Source organism: Perissodus microlepis, chromosome 15 (genome assembly GCF_051167445.1).
Source record: "Perissodus microlepis isolate ML-2025 ecotype Zambia chromosome 15, ASM5116744v1, whole genome shotgun sequence".
In the NCBI taxonomy this organism is placed as follows: Eukaryota; Metazoa; Chordata; class Actinopteri; order Cichliformes; family Cichlidae; genus Perissodus; species Perissodus microlepis.
Genome location: NC_140475.1, coordinates 7511029 through 7533521, shown reverse-complemented (window position 1 = coordinate 7533521; position 22493 = coordinate 7511029). Strand labels below are relative to the sequence as shown.

The window sequence follows — 22493 nt, the reverse complement described above, 5'->3', positions numbered from 1 at the left end:
TATTACATTGTATACAAACGAGATACATAGAAAGCAAAATGTCACGGACAAAATAAACAAGCTGATACATCAAGATTTCCAAACTACGGCCACCATCTGTAATCTCAGAGCAGGCAGTAATAAAAGCAGCCTTTCTCCCAGACCACTATCATTTCTTCCCCCTGTTCTATTCTTCAGCTGTCTGTCCTCTTCTTGTGTACTGCTCCGTGCTGGCATTGTCTGTAGGCCTTCTCTGTTATTTGGTCCCCATCCTTTTCGTTTCCCCTCCTCTGCCTCTTCCCCTCCTCTGTCATCCCTCACCATGTTGGCCACTCACTCTGTTTTCCTTGCTTTGTTAACAAGGAGCTGATTTTTTTCCCTTTTTTTTTTTTTTTTTTTTTTGCTCCTGCATGGATGTGTATCATTTCTGCCGTCTTCCCCATTCACACTTGTATTTCTTGCATTCCTCACTTATACCCCCCTTGCTTCGTGACACACACACACACACTCAAATGCACACATAACACACTCACATCTCTCTCTCTCTCTCTCTCTCTCGCTCTTTCTCTGCAGATGTCTGAGGGCTTGCCAGCTGAGTAGAGGACTTCCCTCTCTGCCCGTGCTTTCCACCTGCAACCATGAATGGTAAGAACACTTTGGTTTTTTTGTCTTTATTGGACATGTGTTTGAGCTCATAACATCTCTGTCTATGCTGGGCAGATCTGGGGTTCTGCTGAGACAATAATGAGGGCTGGAATTTACTTTAAAGGGCAGAAAAAGGTCTGTGACCAATAAGCGGCTGTTTGTGTTATGCCTCATTTCTAAACTTTAATCTCTCCCTCTGGCCGTCCTCCTGCCAAGACCGAACATTCGAGTGCATCTGCTTTGTGCTTTGGTCAGCTTGAACTCCTTTTTTTTTTGCTACGAGTGACTGCTTGTTTTGACTGTAACGTGTGAGGTGTGAAATCATGTCAATGGGATATTGATCTGCAAACAGAGACAAGGCTCAGGCTTTAAGTAAAACCATCTTTAATCCTACTTTTTGGGGGGGAAGTTATTGAGCTGTAGCTTGTACAAACCCCTGCTGGAAAGAGGGTCGGTCTAAAGCAATATGGCAGGATTGTCTTTCATTAATATATGCACTGTAGTTGCATGTCAAACCAAAACAGGCATTTCAGCAGCAGCAGCCTGTTTAGCGCTCCAGACTAACTCTGCTGTCTTGCTTTGATTCTGACTTTGACTTTTGTATCTTTATAAACCCCATCAGTTTCAAAGAAGCGATTTCCGTGGACTAAGACGCATGCACAGTTGGAGTAGCGATCCAGAAACTTGACCAGATACAAAGGGACTGGGACTTCATTCTCTGTGGAGGACACTTGGTTCACTATACAGCACTATGCAAAAGCCTAGAGCTACCAGTCCTTTCTTTATATTTTGCTAGGAAAGTGGAAAATAGTTGCAGTGATTTATTGAAACGTGCAAACCTACATGGAAATTCAGTGTTTAAGGTAAAAACAAAAGTTAATAAGCTTGAAAGTCAATATTTGTTATGGCACCACTGTACCCTCCGCATTGGTTGCTTCGTGTACCGCCCCAGTATCATGACACAGTCACTTCTATTTATGCTATTAAGGCCTATTAAGGCGCACGAAGCCGCTGCAGTGTTCTCCTGAACAAAAAATATCTCAAATCAGGAAATGCAAGAGTCTCAAAGATCTCAATAACCATGATAGCTTTTGTTAAAAAAAGATAATGTAATTGTAAAATGGTTCTTTCAAAATAAGTGTGACTGAATTAAAAGATAGTAAAATAGTTTCATAATCTCTGTTTGATTTCTCATCCCAAGATGTCAGCAGCAGCAGATCCTGTATATCCTGTATATTCATTAACATGGTGAATGGTACTCATGGCCATTGATCAGTGATCAGTGGTCCTGACAATTTGCATATTAATGATTAAGAAACTGACATCACAGCAAATGTACTCTTTGTAAGGTTGGGAAAACCTGCAGTCAGCTGAGACTGAAGAAGTCACTTGGATGAGTGACAAACGGTTTCTCCCTTTGAAAACACTACTTCACGTGAACAAAAAACTTTTTGATGATTGAGCATCAGGACTGCCACAAATACTGTGGTGCGCTCCACATGATGCGACGTCAAATTCAGCACACGACACTTGCAGCCCCAAACCATGATGGAGCCTCCACCGTGTTTTACAGATGGCTGTAAACTAGGACTGCAGCTATCATTTATTTTAGTAATAAATTAATCTATTGATTATTCCATTGATTAGTTGAGTAATTGGATAAGAAATACTTTTGTCTTATTATTGAGCAATAGTAAATATTCAAAACAGAAAAAATACAGGTCTTTTAAAATATCCTGATTATTGTTTTCATTTTAGAAATTTGAGTGTTTTTTGTTTCATCTGGGGGGGGGGCCCCAAAAAAAAAAACCCTTTGTGCCATATGAAAATTTATTTTTTAAGAAAATATTTTCTTAAATGCAAAAATGTATAAATACTCTCAAGTAAAGTCAAATAAAAATAAATGTGCAATCAAAACTAAGTCATAAAAAGTTCATCTTTACTTTGACTTCTTGGAAAGCTTTGAGTTTTTGTACGTGTGTTTCTGCATGTGTTCAAGTGAATGAGCAACTTTGTGTTTGTAAGCCTTTAAAGGAGAATGTGGTGGCTATAGTGAGGAGAAGCGAACATATCAGTGTTGTGAAATTGGCCCTGTGCTTTGATGCAACGTTTTTGTGCTGCTGAAAACATGACATTATGATGGTGTAGACCTTAATTAATATTAACAATAATTCAGTGTCCACCCTAAAATCCCTCAGGTCAGTGGCTCAGAGTTTTACTGGCCCATGGACATTTTTATTGGCCTGCGAAAAAAGCTTTAATTTTTAAATATTAACACAATTTAATTGAGAGAGTATTTTATAGAAATTCACTTTCAGTCTAAAAATGTTATAACCCCTTGAAATAAATATGGTCTAGTGCACACCATGCCCCCCTTTAGACTCACCCCTGTTCGAGTCCATGTAAAAAAGGACGGCTGCCGTCAGCCTTCAGCAAGCTTTATAATTTAAACATGGTGTCAGACCAAGTTAACAGTTCATCTGCATATTTTAATACAACTTCTGGAGGATTACTGCAGATTTTTCACTGTGGAAAACACATGACAGCGGATGGAGGTTTTTTTTTTTCTCTAGTCAGAGTTTGTTGATGGGTGCTCACTTTTTCCCCAGTAACGTTTTTAAAGGTCATCTTCCACTGTTCATTAAACAAAATGTTGAAGCAGAGAATTTGTGACGAAAATTTTTTGTAATCGAATTATTCGAAATACTCAATGAATCGTTGCAGCCCTAATGTAAACAATCCATGTTCTGTTCCCTCAGAACCATCACTCCAGAGTCCAGTTCATGTGTATTTTGGCACACCCCAGCCTCATACCCATTCCTCTCCGTTAGCCTTCCTTAAGAATGACATCTTGACAGCCACCCTTTTTCAGTCAACTGTAGATGGATCAGCTGAAGGGGTTGATGTATCTGTCAGGTTCTGTGTCAGGTCTTTGCCTGGTGTGTTTCCTATTTCTTAAGGACATGAGTTTTAGATGCTGTTCATCTAGATAGTTTTAGGTTGGCTATTATGTGTAGACACAACACTAGTTCATCTCTTGAGTTAGGGGCCATTTTTTGCGATTCAGTGATTCATACGTCAGTGTTAGGTGGCAAATAACAAATTTAAAAAAAAACAAGTAAAAACAAAACATTCCTGTGAAAGTGGTCCGGTACAAGGACTGGATTGAAGAAGAGAAAAAGCAGTGGAATGAAAGAAAACTTTAAAAGACCTTCTGCTCTAGAAAACTATCGCTCAAGAGCACATTAAAAATGACAGGAAAGTCTATCTAGCTGCTTTCTGTGTGTCTGTCTTTGTTATTGTTCCGAGTTGAAGGTGATTCAGCGTTTTTGCCCTTTCTGTGAACCACAGTTCTCAGTAGTGTTTGTGTGTGTGTGTGTGTGTGTGTGTGTTTGTGTGTTTTGTCTTCATCCTTTGATCGCAGAACATAGTTACTGTTCCTCAAAGCCCTCTGTGGAAAACCCCTAAGAGGGAATGTGTGTGTCTGTGTGTGCGTCTTATCTACACACCTAATTTTTCAGTCTAACAGAGCACCAAAACGTACAACTACCCTCTCTCTGCGCTTTAATCCCATCCAGCTGAATGGCACGGAGGGGAGAATCAAGAAACATGTAATCGGTATATGATGAGCTCCTCCGAGGGAACATATTATATGGGAGGCAGAGCTATTTGCGCTATTACACTCTCATTAACACAGTGAGCCTGCAATGAGGCATTTGCACAGTCATTAGTCAGTGAATTTTAAAAACAGGTGAATTTTATGCAACAGTCGTAGAGGAGAAGTGCGTGTTTGTGCGTACACCGAAGCTCTGCAGAGACTGTTGATCCAATGCAGTTATCTGAACCATCAACTTGTCCTCCCCGGGTGAGGTGTTTGATATGTAAATAGTTATAAAAGCAGTGATGTGGTTTCCCTCGGAGTACGAGAGCTGGGTGTTTGGGGTACTGACTCGAGCGTCTCCTTAGGATTTAGCAGCCACCTAGACAACGGCACACAGGCTGACAAAGGGAAGTGAAAGCACACAAGGTAAAGGCGGCTGAGTAGGTGAGCCGTGGTACTGTTGGTTTAATAAAGTCTGTAGATGATGTTGCTGTGGATCCTGTTCCGTAAGAGTTAGGGACGTGATTTTCTTTTTTCTGTTTGGTCTCAATAATGTCTGAAGGTGAAGAATACACTGACTTTGAGTTAATGACAACAAGAAATACCTGCTATTACCTGCTACTGGCAGGTATAGAAGACAACACAGTACACTGACTCACACTGATACAGGCTGACTCAGTCATGGCTCTTTTCTATATATTTTGTTTCCAAGGAGCCAGACTTTATTGTAATTTTTTAAAGTGCTCTTGAGGCTTTCTGAAGGCCTTTTAAATTTTTTATTTTTACATTGACTGCTTTTTGTCTCTTTTTCAGTCCAGTTCTTGTACTTGACTACTTGCTTAAAACTGACCTATGAATCATTCAATCACAAAAAGGCCCCTAATTCAAGTTATGAACAAGTGTTGTGTCTACACATTATAGACTTCAGTTGAATCTGTGAAAAATGTCAGAGATGACGCAGTGACAGGCATAAAATAGTTTTTCTGCACCAACAAGGTGATTCCCAAATAGGTGTTAGCTGAAAACCTGGCATATGTCAGCATGGTGTGCATTTGTAGGCCTATAAAACTACAGCAGACAAACAGCATCTAAAAGTTAATTTCTTGAAAAATGTCCTTGATAAATTGGGGAAAAATTGTCTGACTCTTCTGTTGATCCATGTACTGTTCACTCAAGCCTCACTGGTCTCAGTGGAAGGGTGGCTGTCAAGAAAACTTTCTTAAGGAAGCGAAACAGAGAGAAAAGGCTCAAGTATGCCAAATTACACAAGAACTAGACTGCATTGGAAATTCAGTGTCAGCAGGTCTGATGGAGTGATGAATCCAAATTAGGATTTTTGCTTCGAATTTTTGTCAGTATGTGCAGAGGAGGTCAGGAGAGCGGTAAAATTGAGTGTCTGCAGTCTTCTGTAAAAGCTGGTGAAGGCTCAGTCATAGTTTGAGTCTGGACCTCAACATGACGCTGTGTGGACTAATTGTGACAGAGAAATGAACAAAAGGCAGCCAACACCAACAAAAGTGCTTTGTAAAGTCCCAGAGAACTCCTCTTGAAAATTACTCAAAAATGTTGCACGAAAGCTTGCCTATGTCATGATCTGTGTGCAGCAGGCAGGAGTGGAGGACCAACGTGCACGACTCAAGACAGCAAAATTAAACTGAGAGTGCAGCTTTTATTGCAGGGCAGCAAAAGAACAGAAAACTAAATACGCTAGGAATCACAACAAGGTTTAACAGGCAGACACAACACACAGCCAGGTATGAGGGTGTGAACGTACATTAACGAGGTGACACAGGGCAAGGAAAACACAGGGCTTAAATACACACTGGAGTAATCAGGAAATGGGAGACAGGAGGGAAACACAGCTGGGAGAAATCAGACAAAACGAGACAAGGGAAGCAAAACTAGACACACTGACATGAGACATGGACTTTTAAAGTAACACAGGAAACACAGCAGGCGCAGACTAGTCACCGAACTACACTAACATAAGGATAATAATAATAGTCAGAACAGCACAACTAAGATATCAGAACCTAAACCATAATACAGAATAATACAAAAACACAAGAAAAAGAAGATGCTGGGTCAGAATGACCCAGAACCTTGACAGCCTAAGCGTGCCATGTTAGAATTGTCTGTTTATGCCTTACGTAATGAAACTACTGCACACATTTCTCATTTCCCCAATAAAATATAAAGAAATGAGGGTGACTCAGTATTGTACGGCCTTATTAAAAGCATAAATCATATTCAATCAAATTAGTGTAAAATCCTTTCATACCCAATCCACATTTCATAACAAGTGCCTGAAATTTGCAAATATTGTGAATCTGTATCAAGAGTGTGGAACCCTGTAGTTCAGTGTCAGGTTATGTATACTAGTAAATCGGAACTGTACCATCTTTTTATCAGGAGTCATACCGAGTGGCCACATGCTTTCAGTATAAGTATCAAGCCACAGAAGACCCCTATGGATTCGGTCATGGCTGTGTAAGAAGCTTTGCAGTGCCCCACTTACTCACATAGCATTCAGCCCTCACTGACACACAGACTGAATCGACTGACAGGCCTGTGGATGTGGCCATGCGAGCTACATGTCCCAGTGGCACTGTGCTAAATCTCGCCTTCCTTTTCTTACCTACAATAGCTTCAAATGGGGGACTTTCACAGCCAATGAGACAATGTGAAGAATACTCACATCTCTGTGAGAGATTAATTACTTTCTCCTTTTCATGGCAGCATTTTGCTGACGGTGGCTAAAAGTGGGTCGGCCGCTGTGTGCTGCTAACATTGGCTTTATCGGGGGAAAAGCGTACACCTTAACAGGTATTGCTGGTGGTGGTTTCGGTCGGTTTGTTTAGACACTGAAACCATATCAGAGGTTTGGCTAGAATATTTCCTAACAAACAAACAAACCATTATCAGTGTTTGATTGTATCTGCTCCCACATTTAGAAAAAGAAATTGGATCTTCTTGCTCTTAACTCTAAAGTTGCTCTACTTTCATTTTCTGGCTACGTTACTGAAGCTCTACACTCCATTGTGTCATTCTTCTGTATATGAAGTATGTTAAGCAAAGGTCAGTGGATTGTTTGGGTTAGAGCTAGGGTGGAAGCTCCATCATGGGCAGGGTGGTATTTCCTGAAGCACTTGAATAAATTAGAGCCTGGAAGCCATGTCTCTGAAGACAGGAACCCGTAATCGCTCAAGACCTTTTTTTTTTTTTTTTTTTTTTTTTATACTAATATTCTGAAAAGACAGTTTTTGTCTGTTTGAATATTTTATAATCTACTAGAGTGATTAGAATTTGAGGTGTCTTTCAATATTTCTCTCCTTTTACTATAATAATATAATATTATTATATTTAATATAACAATAAGAAGTTGATTGTTATCTTTGAGACTCTAGCATTTTCTGGTTTGAGCTATTTTTATTATAAAAGTGAGAAAACGGGTTTGATCGTGATCCTTACTGCGAGTTAATGTTGCCTTCGTTCCCAAACTAGATCCCACTTTATTTATTTCTTTGTGAAATCTTGGTGCACATTTTACTTTATGTCTGTACCACCGTGATCAATATGGTAACAGCTGTCAGCATGAAGGAAGCGCATCTGTCGAGCAGAGAGTGATGAGCTTAAAAAAGAACACGAAAAAGTTTGTTGTTTGTCCCAGTTGAGTCGTGTTTGTGTCGGTTTCCCATTCCAACCTGTTTCTAGATATGCTGCATTAGCCTAGCGTCACTTCTTTTATACATCCTTCTCCTTCTGTACGCGCTGCGAGGCTTATTATCCGTCATTGTCTCCTTATCTTCATCTGTTGTTCAGTTGCTGCGATGAGGGGAGAGCCGTCGGTGCATACCGTCAGTTCTTTGCCACAAAATGTCTTCAAAGCTTCCAAGTTCCGTGAAAGAAGTTTGAGAGAAGGCGTAAAATATGTCCCGATTGTGTTATGGTTTGATGGATTCATGCTCTTCCTTAATGATGAATTGATTATCATCCTTGAATATAATCTTTCACTCCCCCGCCGTTAAAAGTCGTTCCGTGAAATTGAGGAAGACTTGAGTTTCGAATCCGTCACACAGCACATCAGACTTCATCTTTAATTCATGGCCAACCCTCAACTTACCTTGAGATATGCAAGAGTGCAGCTGGGGTGAAAAAAAGCTGACTGGACCATTTTTATACATTAATCATCATCGTGAGCTGCTTAAGAGAGTTTTCATCACAGCTGAAAATCTCATTTGGATTGGAAATTATGCACACATTTTGTATGGTTTGGTAGAGGAATAAAAGACTAAGCTGAATTTTGTATTAGCGCATCTGCCCGGGGATCCATCGCTGACTTTAAATGTGTTTGAATTTGTTTGTGGAGACGGGTGGATCACTCCCCTCCCATAATAGCTTAAATTTGTAGAGCTTTCTTCTTTTATGTTCATTTTTCTTCCTTACAGATTATTTCCAAGTTCTGGGGGCTATACCAAGCATACCGCATCAATGCATCACTTGATATTGTGCATTTGTAGGACCGCAGGTTTATCTAACTACTTGTCCAGATTTAATAGTGTTTAATGAAGCAGTGTAAAAATAAGAATTCATTGATTTTATGTGAGAATCTGGGTGACTTTCTTTCATACTGAGATATAGTGCCTTTCTGGTATACTTGTACTTTTATATAGAAGGTGTATTTGTTGTCTATATTAGATGCCATAAATTAGATTACAAGATTTTCAAGCAGCTCCACGCAAACAACATTTGTAGCTGATTATTTAGATGGTGCCTAACAAATTTTATTTTTCTATTTTCCTTTCAAATAATTTAACTTCTTCAGATCTTTAAAAAACACTATAATGTACAGCACCCAGTAATTTAGATGACTCTTTAGGTTTGCCATTCAAACCTGGCATGCTGTTATGCATCCTGTGCAGAGGGGTTACAAGCAGACTCAGATTATTATTAAAGAGCCAAGGCCCAAAAATAGGTTGTGAACTCAAACTTTACTTCCTGTTATTACCAGCACTTATATTTTGTGTCAGCTGGACTCACATCAACAACATTAATGTCACTTTTTGTTTAGAATTTAAAATACCACAACTGTGTCTTGGTTTTGTCCAGGTGGAGCCAGTGTGTGGGCCATTACTCCGGAGGAGAGGGCGAAACATGACAAACAGTTTGAGACCCTCTCCCCCGTCCTCGGTTACATCTCAGGTAGGCTGTTCTCATAAGAAACAGACCACGAACTTGCTTCTGTTTAACGGGAGGTTGTGTCATTAGCAGTAAGTGAGCTGCATATGGTTGTTTTTTTTTTTTTACCTGCAGGAGAACAAGCAAGAAAATTCTTCCTGCAGTCCGGCCTGCCTGCTTCTGTCCTGGCTGAGATTTGGTAAGCACTGACTGACAACTTGGCAAAGTCCTTGTCACAACTCAATGCTGAGCAGGAGCAAGTGGGTCAGTAGGTCCAAGATTTTGTTACACTGGCTTGCGTTCAGCTTCCTGTTGAGCATTTATTTCCTTCACAGCCTGCCACACCTAGTAAACTATGTGAGTGAAGAGAGGGCGGGGGCGTCCTGTAATTAGAACTCGCTTTCTGTGTGTGTGTGTGTGTGTGTGTGTGTGTGTGTGTGTGTGTGTGTGTGTAAAATGAGACTGGAATTCAATCCCACCACAACCTTGTCCCCAGTGATTTTTCTTCTATTGTTTCAATAAAGAGGGAAAGAAAAATAGGAATGTACACTTTGCTACACACGGATCATTACATACTCCAGATTTTCTTCTTCCCCTCCTTTAGGAACTTAGCCGACATGGACAGTGATGGGAAAATGGACAAACTGGAGTTTTCCATTGCTATGAAGCTCATCAAACTTAAACTTCAAGGACGCAACTTGCCCTCCGCCTTGCCAGTCGTCATGAAGCAGCCTCCTGCTTCCAATTGCGGTTCAACCATCGCTTCCTCAGCACGATTTGGTACAAGCATTTTTTTTCTCCAAAATGAGATAATTATGCATTTGAAAAAATTACAAAATGATTGATTTTTTTTGTGTGTTTCCTCCATATAGGAATGGGTTCTATGCCAAACCTGTCAATTGGTCTGTCATCCATGTCAGCTATGTCAGCCATGCCCATCCTCACACCCATCCCAGTTAACCCCCCCATGCCCTCAATGCAACCCCTGTTGCCAACGCCTGTGACTCTGCCACTTATCACCCCGCTTGGAAACTGTGGGCTCCACAACGGCACCCTCCTCACCCCACCACTCGTTCCTAACAACGCAGGTTGGTTCTGCAGTGGGAACCATTCTGGGCAAAACAAAATAGATAACGATCAATGGATTAGCTCCAGCAATGACATAGGCTGAAGATATTGAGTCATGCTCCAGAGCCATTTCATTTCATTTTACTTAACAACGATATTTCAGTGGCACACATCAATGTTATCTTGTTCACAAGCAAATAAAGCCAGTGCAGTTGTAATCTGCTCATAACTTTGCACATTGCATAACAAGGTCCCATGACCTGATTGCACTTATTGCTTGCTTAAACCGATATTATAAATTCCTTTAAAAATGACACTCAGCAAAAAGCTGATTAACAAACCAGTATAGTAGGAAGATTTTACATTTCACAAAAATAAAACAAAGTACCAAAAAAATTAGAGCCTGACTAATTTATTAGAACTTATGAGAAAAAAACAATTTTAAATAGTCTCTTTATGCACTTTGTTACTAGCAGCCTGTCATAAATAGATTATGAATGGAACAAAAGATAGCCGTCGTCCAAAGAAGAGCTTTGAATGTAATTTCAAAAGCCTGAAGACTACTTAAAGAAATTACCAGAAAGTTGACCTAAGATAATTTGGACTGTGTTGAAGAATAACAGTAATTTTGCCAAAAATTGACTTAAAAACTTGTTTAAAAAAAACAAAAAAACAATTATATCGAATTATCGGCTTTTTAAATGACCAGTTATCGTCTTAAAAATCATATATCAGTATGGCTCTAATAAGTAGCATCCATTTAAATGATCAGATGGTTTCAGCTATGTTAGCCTAATCATATTTCCAAATATTTTCCAACTTTGAAACACATACTTGCAAAACTTTTAAGTATCGCCACCATCTTCACCACCGAAAATGTTTCTGATGATTCACCAGAACCAGCTCTCTGCAAAGTAAAAATAAATAAATAAACCAAAAATCACCTGTCAGCTAATCAACTAACCCCAGTTTACCCAACATAAATGTTTGGTGTAATTCAGTAACATGACTTGGTTGTGTGTGATATGAAATAAGCAGATTTGTCTTTTGGTAAAGCTGAAATCTGCAACTTCTTTGCTCCTGCTTTTTTAGCAGCTTTGCAGGGAGATTCGATTTTTGTTGAACAGTATGGAGCATGGTGCATACAGGATTTTACATATAATTTGTTAATATTTTATGTGTAAGGGTCAGTTATTCATGTCCTGAGCTTCAGTGGTGCAGTAAAGCAGTGAGGATTACGCTTGGAACATGAAAGAGCTGCACCTTATCTTTCTACTCCCTCAAGTCTTATATTGGTCTTGTGATGCGTGCATGCTTTGCATTTCGTATAGGCATATCTGTGTGTGTGTGTGTGTGTTTGTGTGTGTGTGTGTGTGTGAGAGAGATGCAGCACTGCAGCTTTTCACACACTCAGTGTTTGCTGCAGTTCAGATAGGAAAGTTAATTTATATCAACTGTAGGAACATATATGTTATATATACATTAGCAGTTCTTCTGTTTGGATTTCTCTTACATCTCAGTCTGTTCTCTTCTTTTCTCACCTCCTCCATCTGTTCCGTGGCCATTCTCTTTAATCTTACTCAGTCTGTTCCAGTACGATTTCTGGCTGTGAAATGAGCAATCTAATAAGAGTTAGTGTGAGATTAGCCTTTTATTTGGTGTTCCTCCTCCATTTTTCTCTCTCTCCCTCTCTGATGAAAATATACCAGTGCCACAGCTCTTGAGACTCTCTTTAGCAAGTGGTTGCAGCCAACTACAATCTCTTACCCAGATGTTAATAACCTTGCTGGTTGAGGTCTGTGTGCAGCGACTGTAAAGTATGAGCAGATAAGATTAGATGTACGTACCACCAAGGGCAGCAGCCGTCTGCATGTTTGCAGAATGTCATAAATTGATCTATTAAAGAAAAGGACGTGCACGTTCTGGATATAGTACCATGTGTAAACTGAAACATTCTTTTGAATTTCCCAAATGGAGATTTTACCATTAACAGAGTGTCTCCAACTGCATTTACAGGACTTCCTCTCTCTGGCTTCTCCTCTCCTATGGCCTTCTCCCCGTCCACGGGCATGTCAAAGGCCAACTCTCTACTTGACCTGGGATCGAGCAGGTGAGATTATTACTGAGCAAATTACTAAACTGTTATTAGCATGTAATAAAGATGTGCTTTGCCTCTAGGAAAATGCTTTCAAACTAGATCTCAATCCAGTAGAGCTCCTTTGAGATGTGGCGCAACGGGAGATTCGGATCAATGCTGCATGTGTGTACTACATAAGTGAAGTCATGCTGAAAGACGAATTTAGAAATATTTATGTCAGTTAAATTTAGGGTATACTGGTTTTAAAACATCCCGTTTGTTATCTACACACGCTTGTTTGAGCACTCAGACAGATGCAGTCATGCCGTGATTTCAGCAGGAAAGGGTTGAGAATTAGAGCACAAACAGAGATGAAACTCCCAGATAACACTGAGTACAGGAAAAACATTTTGAAATCAGAGGGTTTTGGCAATAGCAGGAAGTTGTCTTGTTTAGAGTCGAAAACGTCAGAGAACAGGAATCCAAAAGCATTCTCAATGGGCGAGGTCATTATAGATCTTAAATGCTTAGAATGCTATGAAGGTTTATTAGTCATGACTATTTTTCTGAACAACTACAATGGGGTTTTTTTTGTAAATGTTATATAGTCATCTGTCTATAGTCACTTAGACATAAGGTAGATAGATCATTGGTCCCTGTGGTCTCCATAAGCCACTGTGTCCCCATTTCAGTCATTCCTATTCAGGGTAAGATATTAGGTAACATAAAACAGGCAAACAAAATAAATAAGTTACTTGAATCTTCGTCACCAGAAATAAGCCCAAATTGCTGCTGCAGCTTAAAATATGTGGGAGGGGTTTTTTTTTAGCTGGTGACTTTAGGGGAATTAGGCCATCACATCAATGATCTCCTAGTGTGTCATTTCATACTGTTTTGTGCCCACTGAATAGATATGTTTTTTCTTTGTTTTTGGCCTGCTCACTTCTAAAATGAAATCAAAATTGAATTTTAGCTCATGTCTAAAATGAAATATAAGACTGCGACTGGAGGGGTTTGTAGTTTTACTTATGTGCCAGTGAAGCTTTCATCTCTGTTTTGGTACGATGTACTTTAATATCTGCTGAGGTTTGGAAGGCCCTCTTGCAGTTTCTCTGACAGCCAAGTCCTCTTGAATATCTAATATTCTTTGTCCACCTCACGGTGTTTTGAGTGGGTTTGGAAAAGAACACAAATAGTATCTGATTTCATTGTTTTGAATAGCTTAACGCTTCACACAATAAGCCCTGACCTCAGGTGTAGGTGGTAAGGAAAGCATTATTAAGGGCACCAGAATACGAAGAGGTAAAATAGATGCAGTTTAATCCCACAGCTGCTTTTACCTTGCAGTTCTAGCTGTTAGACTTTCTAATATTAGGACAGATGCGTGATAGTTCTTTGAGGTTTTTCCGGTCTGTACTTCCGCAATCTTATTACTGTGCGTATATACACCCAGAAAAACAATGCTTTGGCATCTCCTGTTGTCTTTCTGAAACCTTAATGAGTGTTGCAAGTTCCCACTCTGCTACAATTTTCAACCATGACTATCATGTGGTCTGGCATACTCATTATGGACTGGTATTTATATAGCACTTTTCTTGTCTCACTGACTATTAGCCAAATGTAACCATACATTTATAACATGATTTATTCTATAAACTTTAAGCACTTTATCTGCTTCATATCCAGGAATCAACAGTTAACTAACATGCATGTATTTGAACTGTAAGAATAAGGACCTAGAGTAAACCCAGTTTGAGCCAGCCACTTGATAGTGCTAACAATTCAACCACCGCGCCCCACCGAATGGCTGATTATGATAACCCGAAAGTATGATGTTGTCTTGTTTCATTGTCCAAAAGTCATTGTCTGCTTAGCTGTTTGCGCCAGCTTCCTCTGCAGTTAATTAAGAGCTGAGAAATAACACCGGGGAGTCTCCAAGCAATTAGTGGTCTAAGGAGAAAGAAAAAGGCTGATCATATATAATATAATAATAATATTTTTTCAGTTCCCTTTAGGTGATTTGTTGACATATAGACACACCTTTCTTCTCTCTTACCATAGTTCCAATTCCTCCTCCACCACATCTTTGGCCAGTAACTCCCCAAAGATGGGCGCAAGTGATTGGGCCGTTTCCCAGGCCTCAAGACTCAAGTACCGTCAACAGTTCAACACACTAGACAAGCTCATGACCGGCTACTTATCAGGTAAGTCCTGTGCACACACAAACATACACGCATGAATTTAAACAAACATGAAATTCTCAGGACCACTAGGCTCCACATGAGTGCTCCTGTCAGAGTTTAAAAGCAAACAATTTAGGGTCAGTTTCACTTTGCACACATGCACTCGCGTTCTCCTGTAATTGCTCTTAACTGCACTTAACAGAACTTGGAAAGCACACAAACGTATTCACTGTAAGAGTTCACTTTGCTGTTCTGATCTGATCTACGTGTTACTTTGCAGGACCTCAGGTTAGAAATGCACTGATGGCATCAAATCTGACGCAGACTCAGTTAGCTACCATCTGGTGAGTGTAATGTGTGTATGTTTGTGTATGTTCTTGCCTATCTATCGTAGTGAGGACCAGTGACAGTTTATGACCATTGAAGTAAGGACATTTTGGTAAAGTGAGGACCCTTTTGCCACTTTCCCCTATTTTTTTTTCAAGACCTCAAAGTCTGTGAAGTCTGTTTTAGGTTAAAGGTTAGAATTTCCTAATTTTACCCGTAAACTAGGGTTAAGAGGAGAGTTTACTTAAGTAAAAGCATGGAACTATGTTAAGTGAAATAGTGTGTACCACTCTTTAATGGTCAGATAATTGATTATGTGCTTCAATAATAAAATTGAGCTCTGCAGACAACGTAAATACCAACGCTGACTGTGTTAAAAGAGTTTAACCACTTGTAAAGCTGGCTTTGAAGCATTTCTAATTTGACTATACAGTACTGTGCAAAAATCTCGAGCTATCCCTCATTTCATTATACTGTTAGGAAATGGGAAATAGATGCAAACATAAATTCTGTATATGAGGCAAAAGCAGAGTTTGTACAGTTTGAGCAAGTTTAAAAGTCAATATTTGATATGACCATGTTTATTCTTCAACACGTTCCTTAGGCAAGCAATCTTCCAGACTTCTTGAAGGACATTCAAGGAATCAGGATGCTGGCTGCCTGTTCGCTGTCAGTTTGACACAGGCTGCTGGTAACAAAGTGCCTAAACAGACAATTTGCTAAGTTTTATGTTATGCGTACACCAAACACTAGTTTATCCCTTGAGCTAGCACACCTCTTTCATGCTTGAATAATTCATAGGTCAGAGTTAAGTGGCTTAAAAAACAACAGCAACAACAAAAAAATTAGTCTGAAAATGGCTAATACATGGATTAGACTGAAAGTGAGGTCAAAAGTAGCCAACTTCTAAAGAAACAGACTTTCAGAAAGCCTGAAGAACTAGTGCTCAAAACCACTTTAAAATATAGAGGAAAGTCTGGCTAACTCACGACTTTTGCATCGTACTGTATTTTATTGGAACTGTGAGCCACAAAAGGAGCAAATAACACATTTGAAGTAATAAGACTCAGTAGTACTTTATAAAGGTTATAGCTGTAATATCTGACAGTACTAAGAACATTACTTATTATCTGAAACCATTTGTTTGCAGTGATGATCCCCTCATTCTCCTCCGCTTTATCAGCTGATGAATGTCTGTGAGCCCAGTACTCTGATTTATATCCCAAGTTTCCTTCCACTACTGTCCCAATGCCAGAAACGGCAGAAGGATGCTTGCAGTGAAAAATCTCTAACTTCATTATCTTCTCACCATGATGTTCTTATTGACACACAGCACTGTGTGATTTGTCTGTAGGACCTTGGCAGATGTGGATAAGGATGGCCAGCTGCAGGCTGATGAGTTCATTCTGGCCATGCACCTGGTGGACATGGCTAAGACGGGCCGCCCTCTACCACTCACTCTGCCACAAGACCTAGTACCACCCTCTCTGAGGTAACACAGAGATTCATTTACAATTTTTAAAAAAATTAACCAAATAGATAAATGAACAAATGTTCTTTTTGCTTTTGTTACAGAGGAGGAATTAAGTCCAATGAGCTTGTTAATGGAACAGGGCCCTACATAACTCCCTGTTTAATAGACACAGCAGAGATAGAACCTGCTCAAAAGAACAAGAGCAGCGGTATGGCTTTGTGAATTCTGCATGTTTTGTTCCATTGGACGTCCTCTGTCTTACTTTGTAATACACCTATTTCTTTCCCCTCCTCTTAGTGTCCTTTGAGGACAAGCTGAAGGAGAACTTTGCAAAGGGAAGCGCAGAGTTGGAGAAACGACGTCTAGCTCTTGAGGAGCAGCAGAAAAAGGAGAAGGAGAAGAGAGAGAGGGAGGAGAGAGAGGCTCAAGAACGGAGGGAGAGGGAGGCCAGGGAGCTGGAGAACCGGAGGAGGCTGGAGGAGGAGAGGCGGCTGGAGAGGCAGAGAGAAATGGAGCGACAAAGGGAAGAGGAGAGGCTGAGAGAGCTGGAGAGGAAGGAGGTGAGTGCCGGAGCAGTCGGGTGATGCTGTCTGGGATCGATGGTCTTCTCTGATAACCTTCTGTCTTCATACTTCCAGGCAGCGAAGCAGGAGATGGAGCGCCAGCGGAGGGACGAGTGGGAGCGTGCGAAAAGAGAGGAGCTGGGCAGGAAGAAAGAGGGGGAGCAAGAGGAGATCTCTCGGCTAAGGGCGAAAAAGAAGAGTCTGGAGTTGGAGCTAGAGGCTGTGGTGAGGCTACATTAACACTGATAAATATTCACACCTACAATTCACAGTGCTAATCAAAGCATGGGTGCACCATGATATCTTTTACCTGGTCTCACAGGGGAACATGCACAAGCAGATCTCAGACCGTCTCCGCGACGCTCAGAGCAAGAGGCGGATTCAGAAGGCTGAGCTGGACCTCGTCAATCAGAAGAGGGACACCCGCGTTGCAGAGATTAACGCGCTTCAGCTCGAGTTTGAGGTTAACAGAAATGTTTCTCTCTGTTTTCTGCCCTGTCATCTTTCTGCATGTGTGTTTTTACGCGCTCTCCTCTCGGTTGGTCGCAGGAGTGGCAGAGGAAGCTCTCACAGCTGGTTCCAGAACAACAGAGACTGTGTGAGAAGCTGCAAAACATCAGCCTCAACAAACTCCCGTGTGGGTGACAAATGCCTCCTCTCACGTCACACAGATTAGTCACTGGCCGCTGGTCTGACATGTCTCTGACCTTTGATCTTTGTAGCTGTGACTTTGACCTCCCTGACCGGGACTGTGACGGAGAAGACTGTAAACTGCCGGAGGCTGAAGGACCAGCTTGACATCCTGGAAAGGGAAACGACAGACAAACTGACGCAGATGGAGCAGTACAATAAGGAGCTTAAGGTCAGTGTTTGGTTCAGGCCACTACAGACTCATTCAGACCAAAGTTGTAGGGGAAAAAAAAGAACATAGCCTCTGATATCACCCATAAATTATAGGAAGCACTTTATATTCTGTATTTGTACCGAGACGTGTATGTAGCACACTAAGCTGCCTCCCTTGGCAGTTCTTTAATATCATTCATCACAATCTGAAACTATTTCTTCATGAAACTAACTTTAAGGCTAAAGTTGGGTTTCTCATACCCCGACTTTATTTAGCGTCAACATATTTTGCAAGAGAAGTTTCATAGTAGTGAATATAATCGTGCAGCAAAATAAGGTAAAATTGCTTTAAGATGGATTGCACTGATGTTAAATGAAGCAAAAGCATACTGTTGTTTTTGTCCCACAGCTCTGGCTTGATATTAAATAGCACAAAAACAGGGCGTTTTCAACTTGCTGTGAAATCTTGTTCAACTGGTCACAATAGCTCTAGAGTTTCACCCCTTGGGCAATGGAAACTTAAACTATTTTTGCACACATACAGTCTCTGAAGTCTACGTTAGTCATCAAACAGCCTGATAATTTGATAGCTGTGAATGACGTCCTCTCAGAGTCTTATCATCAGTCTGATGTTAACAACTGGAGCACTAAAACACCTGCTCTCCCTTTCTCTTGGTCTCTGTCTCTTGGTTTGTTTATTTCTTAAGCAGCTTTTAAAGCTTTTAACCCCTGGCTTCTTCTCTTTCTCTTTTGTCTTCTTCTTCTCCCTGCTACCTGGATGTGTCTTCTTACTTTTTATTTTTGTTGTCTCTGCCCGTTCCTTTGTGACACACTTTTCTTCTTTGCTCTCCTCACCCATCGTCTAAACATTTTGTCTCCCTCCATCGTCACACTGTTATTTCCATAGCTCGGGGATATGGACGACTGTGTCCTCCGAGGCCTTCTGTCTCTGCTGGCCTGCCTCAGCCAGCTCTTCCTTCTCATCAAGGTTAACCCTCTTTCTCTGTCGCTTTATTTCCCACTCTGTACATTTTTCCCCCCCTTCAAGCAACAATCTTAAATCTCCTTTCCTTTGCATCCCGCAATGATTTGATCTGCTCGTTCATCTTTTCCTGCTCTTTTGAATCATTTTTAAATAGAGGTTTTTGTTGGTACCATGCCTTCTTCCTTCGCTGTTGTTTCTCTCCGTGGGTTTTGTTCTAGTCTGTGTTTTCTGTGTAAACAGGATGCACCCTGAGGGTAAAACGCACGCACACAGAATGTCTAACCTGCACAACTTCTGTGTTAGAAAGAGAAAAGAAACTCAGTTCATACTTACTATGCACATACAGCATGCCTGCGTGTTTCTGTGAATGTTGCTGCTGTTTATGAGAAATCATAAATGGCAAAACAATATTTATCTTGTCATGCTAAGTGCATCGTGTGGAGAAGCTGTTATGTTGTGGTTCTTTCAGACTTTTAAGGCTGATAAGAACAAAGGTCTTAGACAGATATTTACATGTCTCCTTGTGTTGCACATTCTGTGACGGCGTCAGGAGCTGAGGGAGAAGCAGGTGAGGCAGCAGGCTGTTCTGGACGACCTGCACAGAGTCAAAGAGGAGAAATTGAGGGAGCTCCAGAGACGCCGCGAGGAGGAGGAGAGAGAAAGGAGGAGGAGAGAGGAAGAAGAAGAGGCGGCCAGGTGAATCTCAGGGTTTGTCTGTATTACTCTTGCTTAGACATAATGTGGCTTTATTAAGCTGCGTTTACTTCCCACAGACAGGCAAAGCTGGAGCAAGAAAAGAGAGAGCAGGAGCGGAGGGAACAAGAGAAGAGGGAGAGAGAGGAAGAGGAGGCACGGCAGAGGAGGCTTCTGGAGGAGCAGAGGGCCAGACAGAGGGAAGAGGAAGAGAGAGAGGCACAGGCTCGCCACCGGGCAGCCCAGGAGAAAGCACAAGAAGAGGAGAGAAGGAGAGAGGAGGAGGAGGCAGAGGCGGAGAAGAAGAGGAGGGAGGCCGAGGAGGAGAAGAGACGGAAAGAGGTTGAGGAGGAGAAGAGGAGGAAAGAAGAGCAGGAAATGGGGCAGAAGTTGGCACCCAAGCTAACCACCTACAGAGCCCTGTACTCCTTTGTTGCTCGCAACGCAGATGAGCTGAGTGTAGACGCAGACTGTCTCATAGAGGTACGAAGCACACACCCGCGCTGTAAACACGCAGGATATTCGTCTTTTTTAAATGTATTTAATATGTATTACTCAAAATCTTGTTGCTTTTGATTATCAATTAGTTTTTGTGGGACCTGAGCTGTTGGCTTTTTAGGCTCAGTGTCAGACTCGTTAGATAATTCCATTACAGTCCATTTAAAAAATGCACCAAATGGCAGCAACACCACAAGCACGGTCCAGTTCAGTGGCTCGATTTATCAAAGGTGACACAGCGGTCAAGTACAGCTGCCAGCGTTGGCACATTTGCCACGATTCCAAATTGTCAGCGTGTCAATTTCTGTTCTAGAATACGAGGTTAACTCAGCTTCAAGCGGTGATTTTTTTTTTTTGCTATTTTTTTTTTTGGCTTTGGTGTTGGCCTACTTTTTGGAATAAGAAATACAGAAAGAGTTTCACCCTTGGCTTGGTTAATAATCATCCATTGGCTTATCCAGCCAGACCCTGTCCCAGCTGCTAGAGGGCAAGAGGCAGGATACGCCCTAGAAACGTCACCAATCTGTCACAGGACTAACACAGAGAGGCTAACAAGCATTCATACTTATAGTCAGTTGAGAATCACCAGTTAACCTAATCCCACTCATGTCTTTGGACTGTGGGAGGAAGGCAGACTAACCACAGTCACCATGCAGACACCACACAGAAAGGTCCCAGGCTGCATTCAAACACAGGACCTTCTCACAGTGAGGCAGCAGCGCTAACCACTGCACCGCTGGTTAAAAATCTATAATTATATTTTGATTTTAAGTAATCACTGATGGAGTTAAAGTTCAATCAATTATCCCGGTTATCCACGTTTCCTCAATGAGCATCAATTCTGAAAGTGTTAATTTAACAAAGAATTAAGGACTGTTCACACACCACTGAGCTGCCTTGATGCGTGTGTGTGTGAGTGATGGGTGTCTAAACACACTACTTGTGTTGCTGTGCAGTCGTAATTGCTCCTGATTACTGCAGTAGGGAAACAAAACGTTTATCTTGATCCCCTCGCTGCGAATGACTGACTGCAAGTGAACTGTGTTTTCCGTGATGCAGGTGGATGAGCACACGGTCGGTGAGCCTGGCTGGTTGTGCGGAAGTTACCGCGGAAACAGGGGCTGGTTCCCCCAGAGTTACGCTGAGAAATGTCTGACCCCTGCCTCGACTCAAAGTGGTCCCACTTCACCTGGAAAAATGTCCTGTCTGCCACCACCACTAAACACAAGGTAACATAAAACAGGAGGAGCAGATTGAGATTGTTTCTAGGCTTTTAGCTCCTCTGCACTAAAGATAGAACTGTCTGGGTCTTTTTTTTCTGCTGACTGAAAGTCTGTAACAGCCACCTAGGTCGTTGTAATTTATGCCATAGCACTGTCAGGTTGTTTTTATTCTTTTCTTGGATCCTTCCCTAATGGTTTGTCCCTCTTGTTTTACCCAGACACCCCGATATGGTGGAAAAAGGTGACAGCCCTCTTCCTGTCCAATCTGATGCTTCACAGGTAGAGCCTGACTGTTGTTTACTCTTATTTCCTGGCTAGATGACTCCTTATTCTTTATAATGAGCAGGTAAACTTTACTGTGACCTACTTCAGCAGTAAAAATGAAGCCCTGTTTCATTTTTGCCTTTGTTTAAAAAGGTCTTTAGTTTTCCAGAAGTTTTCCAGTTTAGCATGTTAGCAAGATACAGTTAGATCCATAATTTGTGAGACAGTTTTTATAGTTTTTGCTCTATGTGAAATGCAGACTTTCAGCTTGAATTCAAAAGCTTCAAAAAGAAAATAATTTGCATGAGCTGTTTGGGGAATTGCAGACTTTTTGTATACCGACCCATTTTCTCAATAAGCGGACAGTTGACTGGCAAGCAGTTTCATGGCCAGGTGAGGCCTTTTCTCTTGTTATTTCAAGACAAATGAAGCAGAGAATAACAGATAAAGTTGATTCAGTTCAGATTTTATCAGTTTGCATTGCAATTACATATACAAGTTAAATATAAGGTCCAAAAAGCAAGTCAGAGCAGGTTGGGGAAGCCATCATTTGGCTGAAAAAGTCAGCTCATGATCGTCTGCATACCACATTGTCTGTCAAACATAGGGGAAGCAATGTTATAGCATGGATGTGTTTGCCAGTGAAACTGGGTCACTAGTGTTTATTGATGGTGTGACTGCTGATAAATGTAGCAGGATGAATTTTGAAGTGTACAGGGCTGTACTGTCTGCTCAGATTCAGTCATATGTTGTAAAACCAATCAGATGGCAGTTTACGGGGCAAATGGATAATTACCCAAAGCATACTGCAAAAACAACCCAGAGCATGCTTTTCAGTTACCGAAGACAAAACTGAAGGCAAATAAGCAGTAGCTGATGGTGGCTGTAGCAA

The 22493-nt window shown here is 41.1% G+C and overlaps 1 protein-coding gene across 3 annotated transcripts in view; it reads left to right on the top strand.

The window, feature by feature from the left end:
* Window positions 1-22493, top strand: part of itsn2a (intersectin 2a) — a 44804-nt gene that overhangs the window by 8625 nt on the left and 13686 nt on the right. For 2 of the 3 annotated variants that reach the window (XM_084952498.1, XM_084952497.1), the window contains exons 2-21: window positions 553-624; window positions 9335-9427; window positions 9539-9602; window positions 10008-10183; window positions 10276-10491; window positions 12488-12581; window positions 14610-14752; window positions 15012-15075; window positions 16413-16550; window positions 16634-16740; window positions 16830-17092; window positions 17171-17320; window positions 17418-17558; window positions 17645-17732; window positions 17818-17957; window positions 18846-18926; window positions 19474-19619; window positions 19697-20099; window positions 21174-21343; window positions 21556-21616. In XM_084952498.1, coding sequence (XP_084808624.1) covers window positions 618-624; window positions 9335-9427; window positions 9539-9602; window positions 10008-10183; window positions 10276-10491; window positions 12488-12581; window positions 14610-14752; window positions 15012-15075; window positions 16413-16550; window positions 16634-16740; window positions 16830-17092; window positions 17171-17320; window positions 17418-17558; window positions 17645-17732; window positions 17818-17957; window positions 18846-18926; window positions 19474-19619; window positions 19697-20099; window positions 21174-21343; window positions 21556-21616 — 2745 coding nt within the window. In that variant the 5' untranslated portion in view covers window positions 553-617. The remainder of the gene's footprint in view (window positions 1-552; window positions 625-9334; window positions 9428-9538; window positions 9603-10007; window positions 10184-10275; window positions 10492-12487; window positions 12582-14609; window positions 14753-15011; window positions 15076-16412; window positions 16551-16633; window positions 16741-16829; window positions 17093-17170; window positions 17321-17417; window positions 17559-17644; window positions 17733-17817; window positions 17958-18845; window positions 18927-19473; window positions 19620-19696; window positions 20100-21173; window positions 21344-21555; window positions 21617-22493) is intronic. The other variant, XM_084952499.1, reaches the window with a different exon arrangement.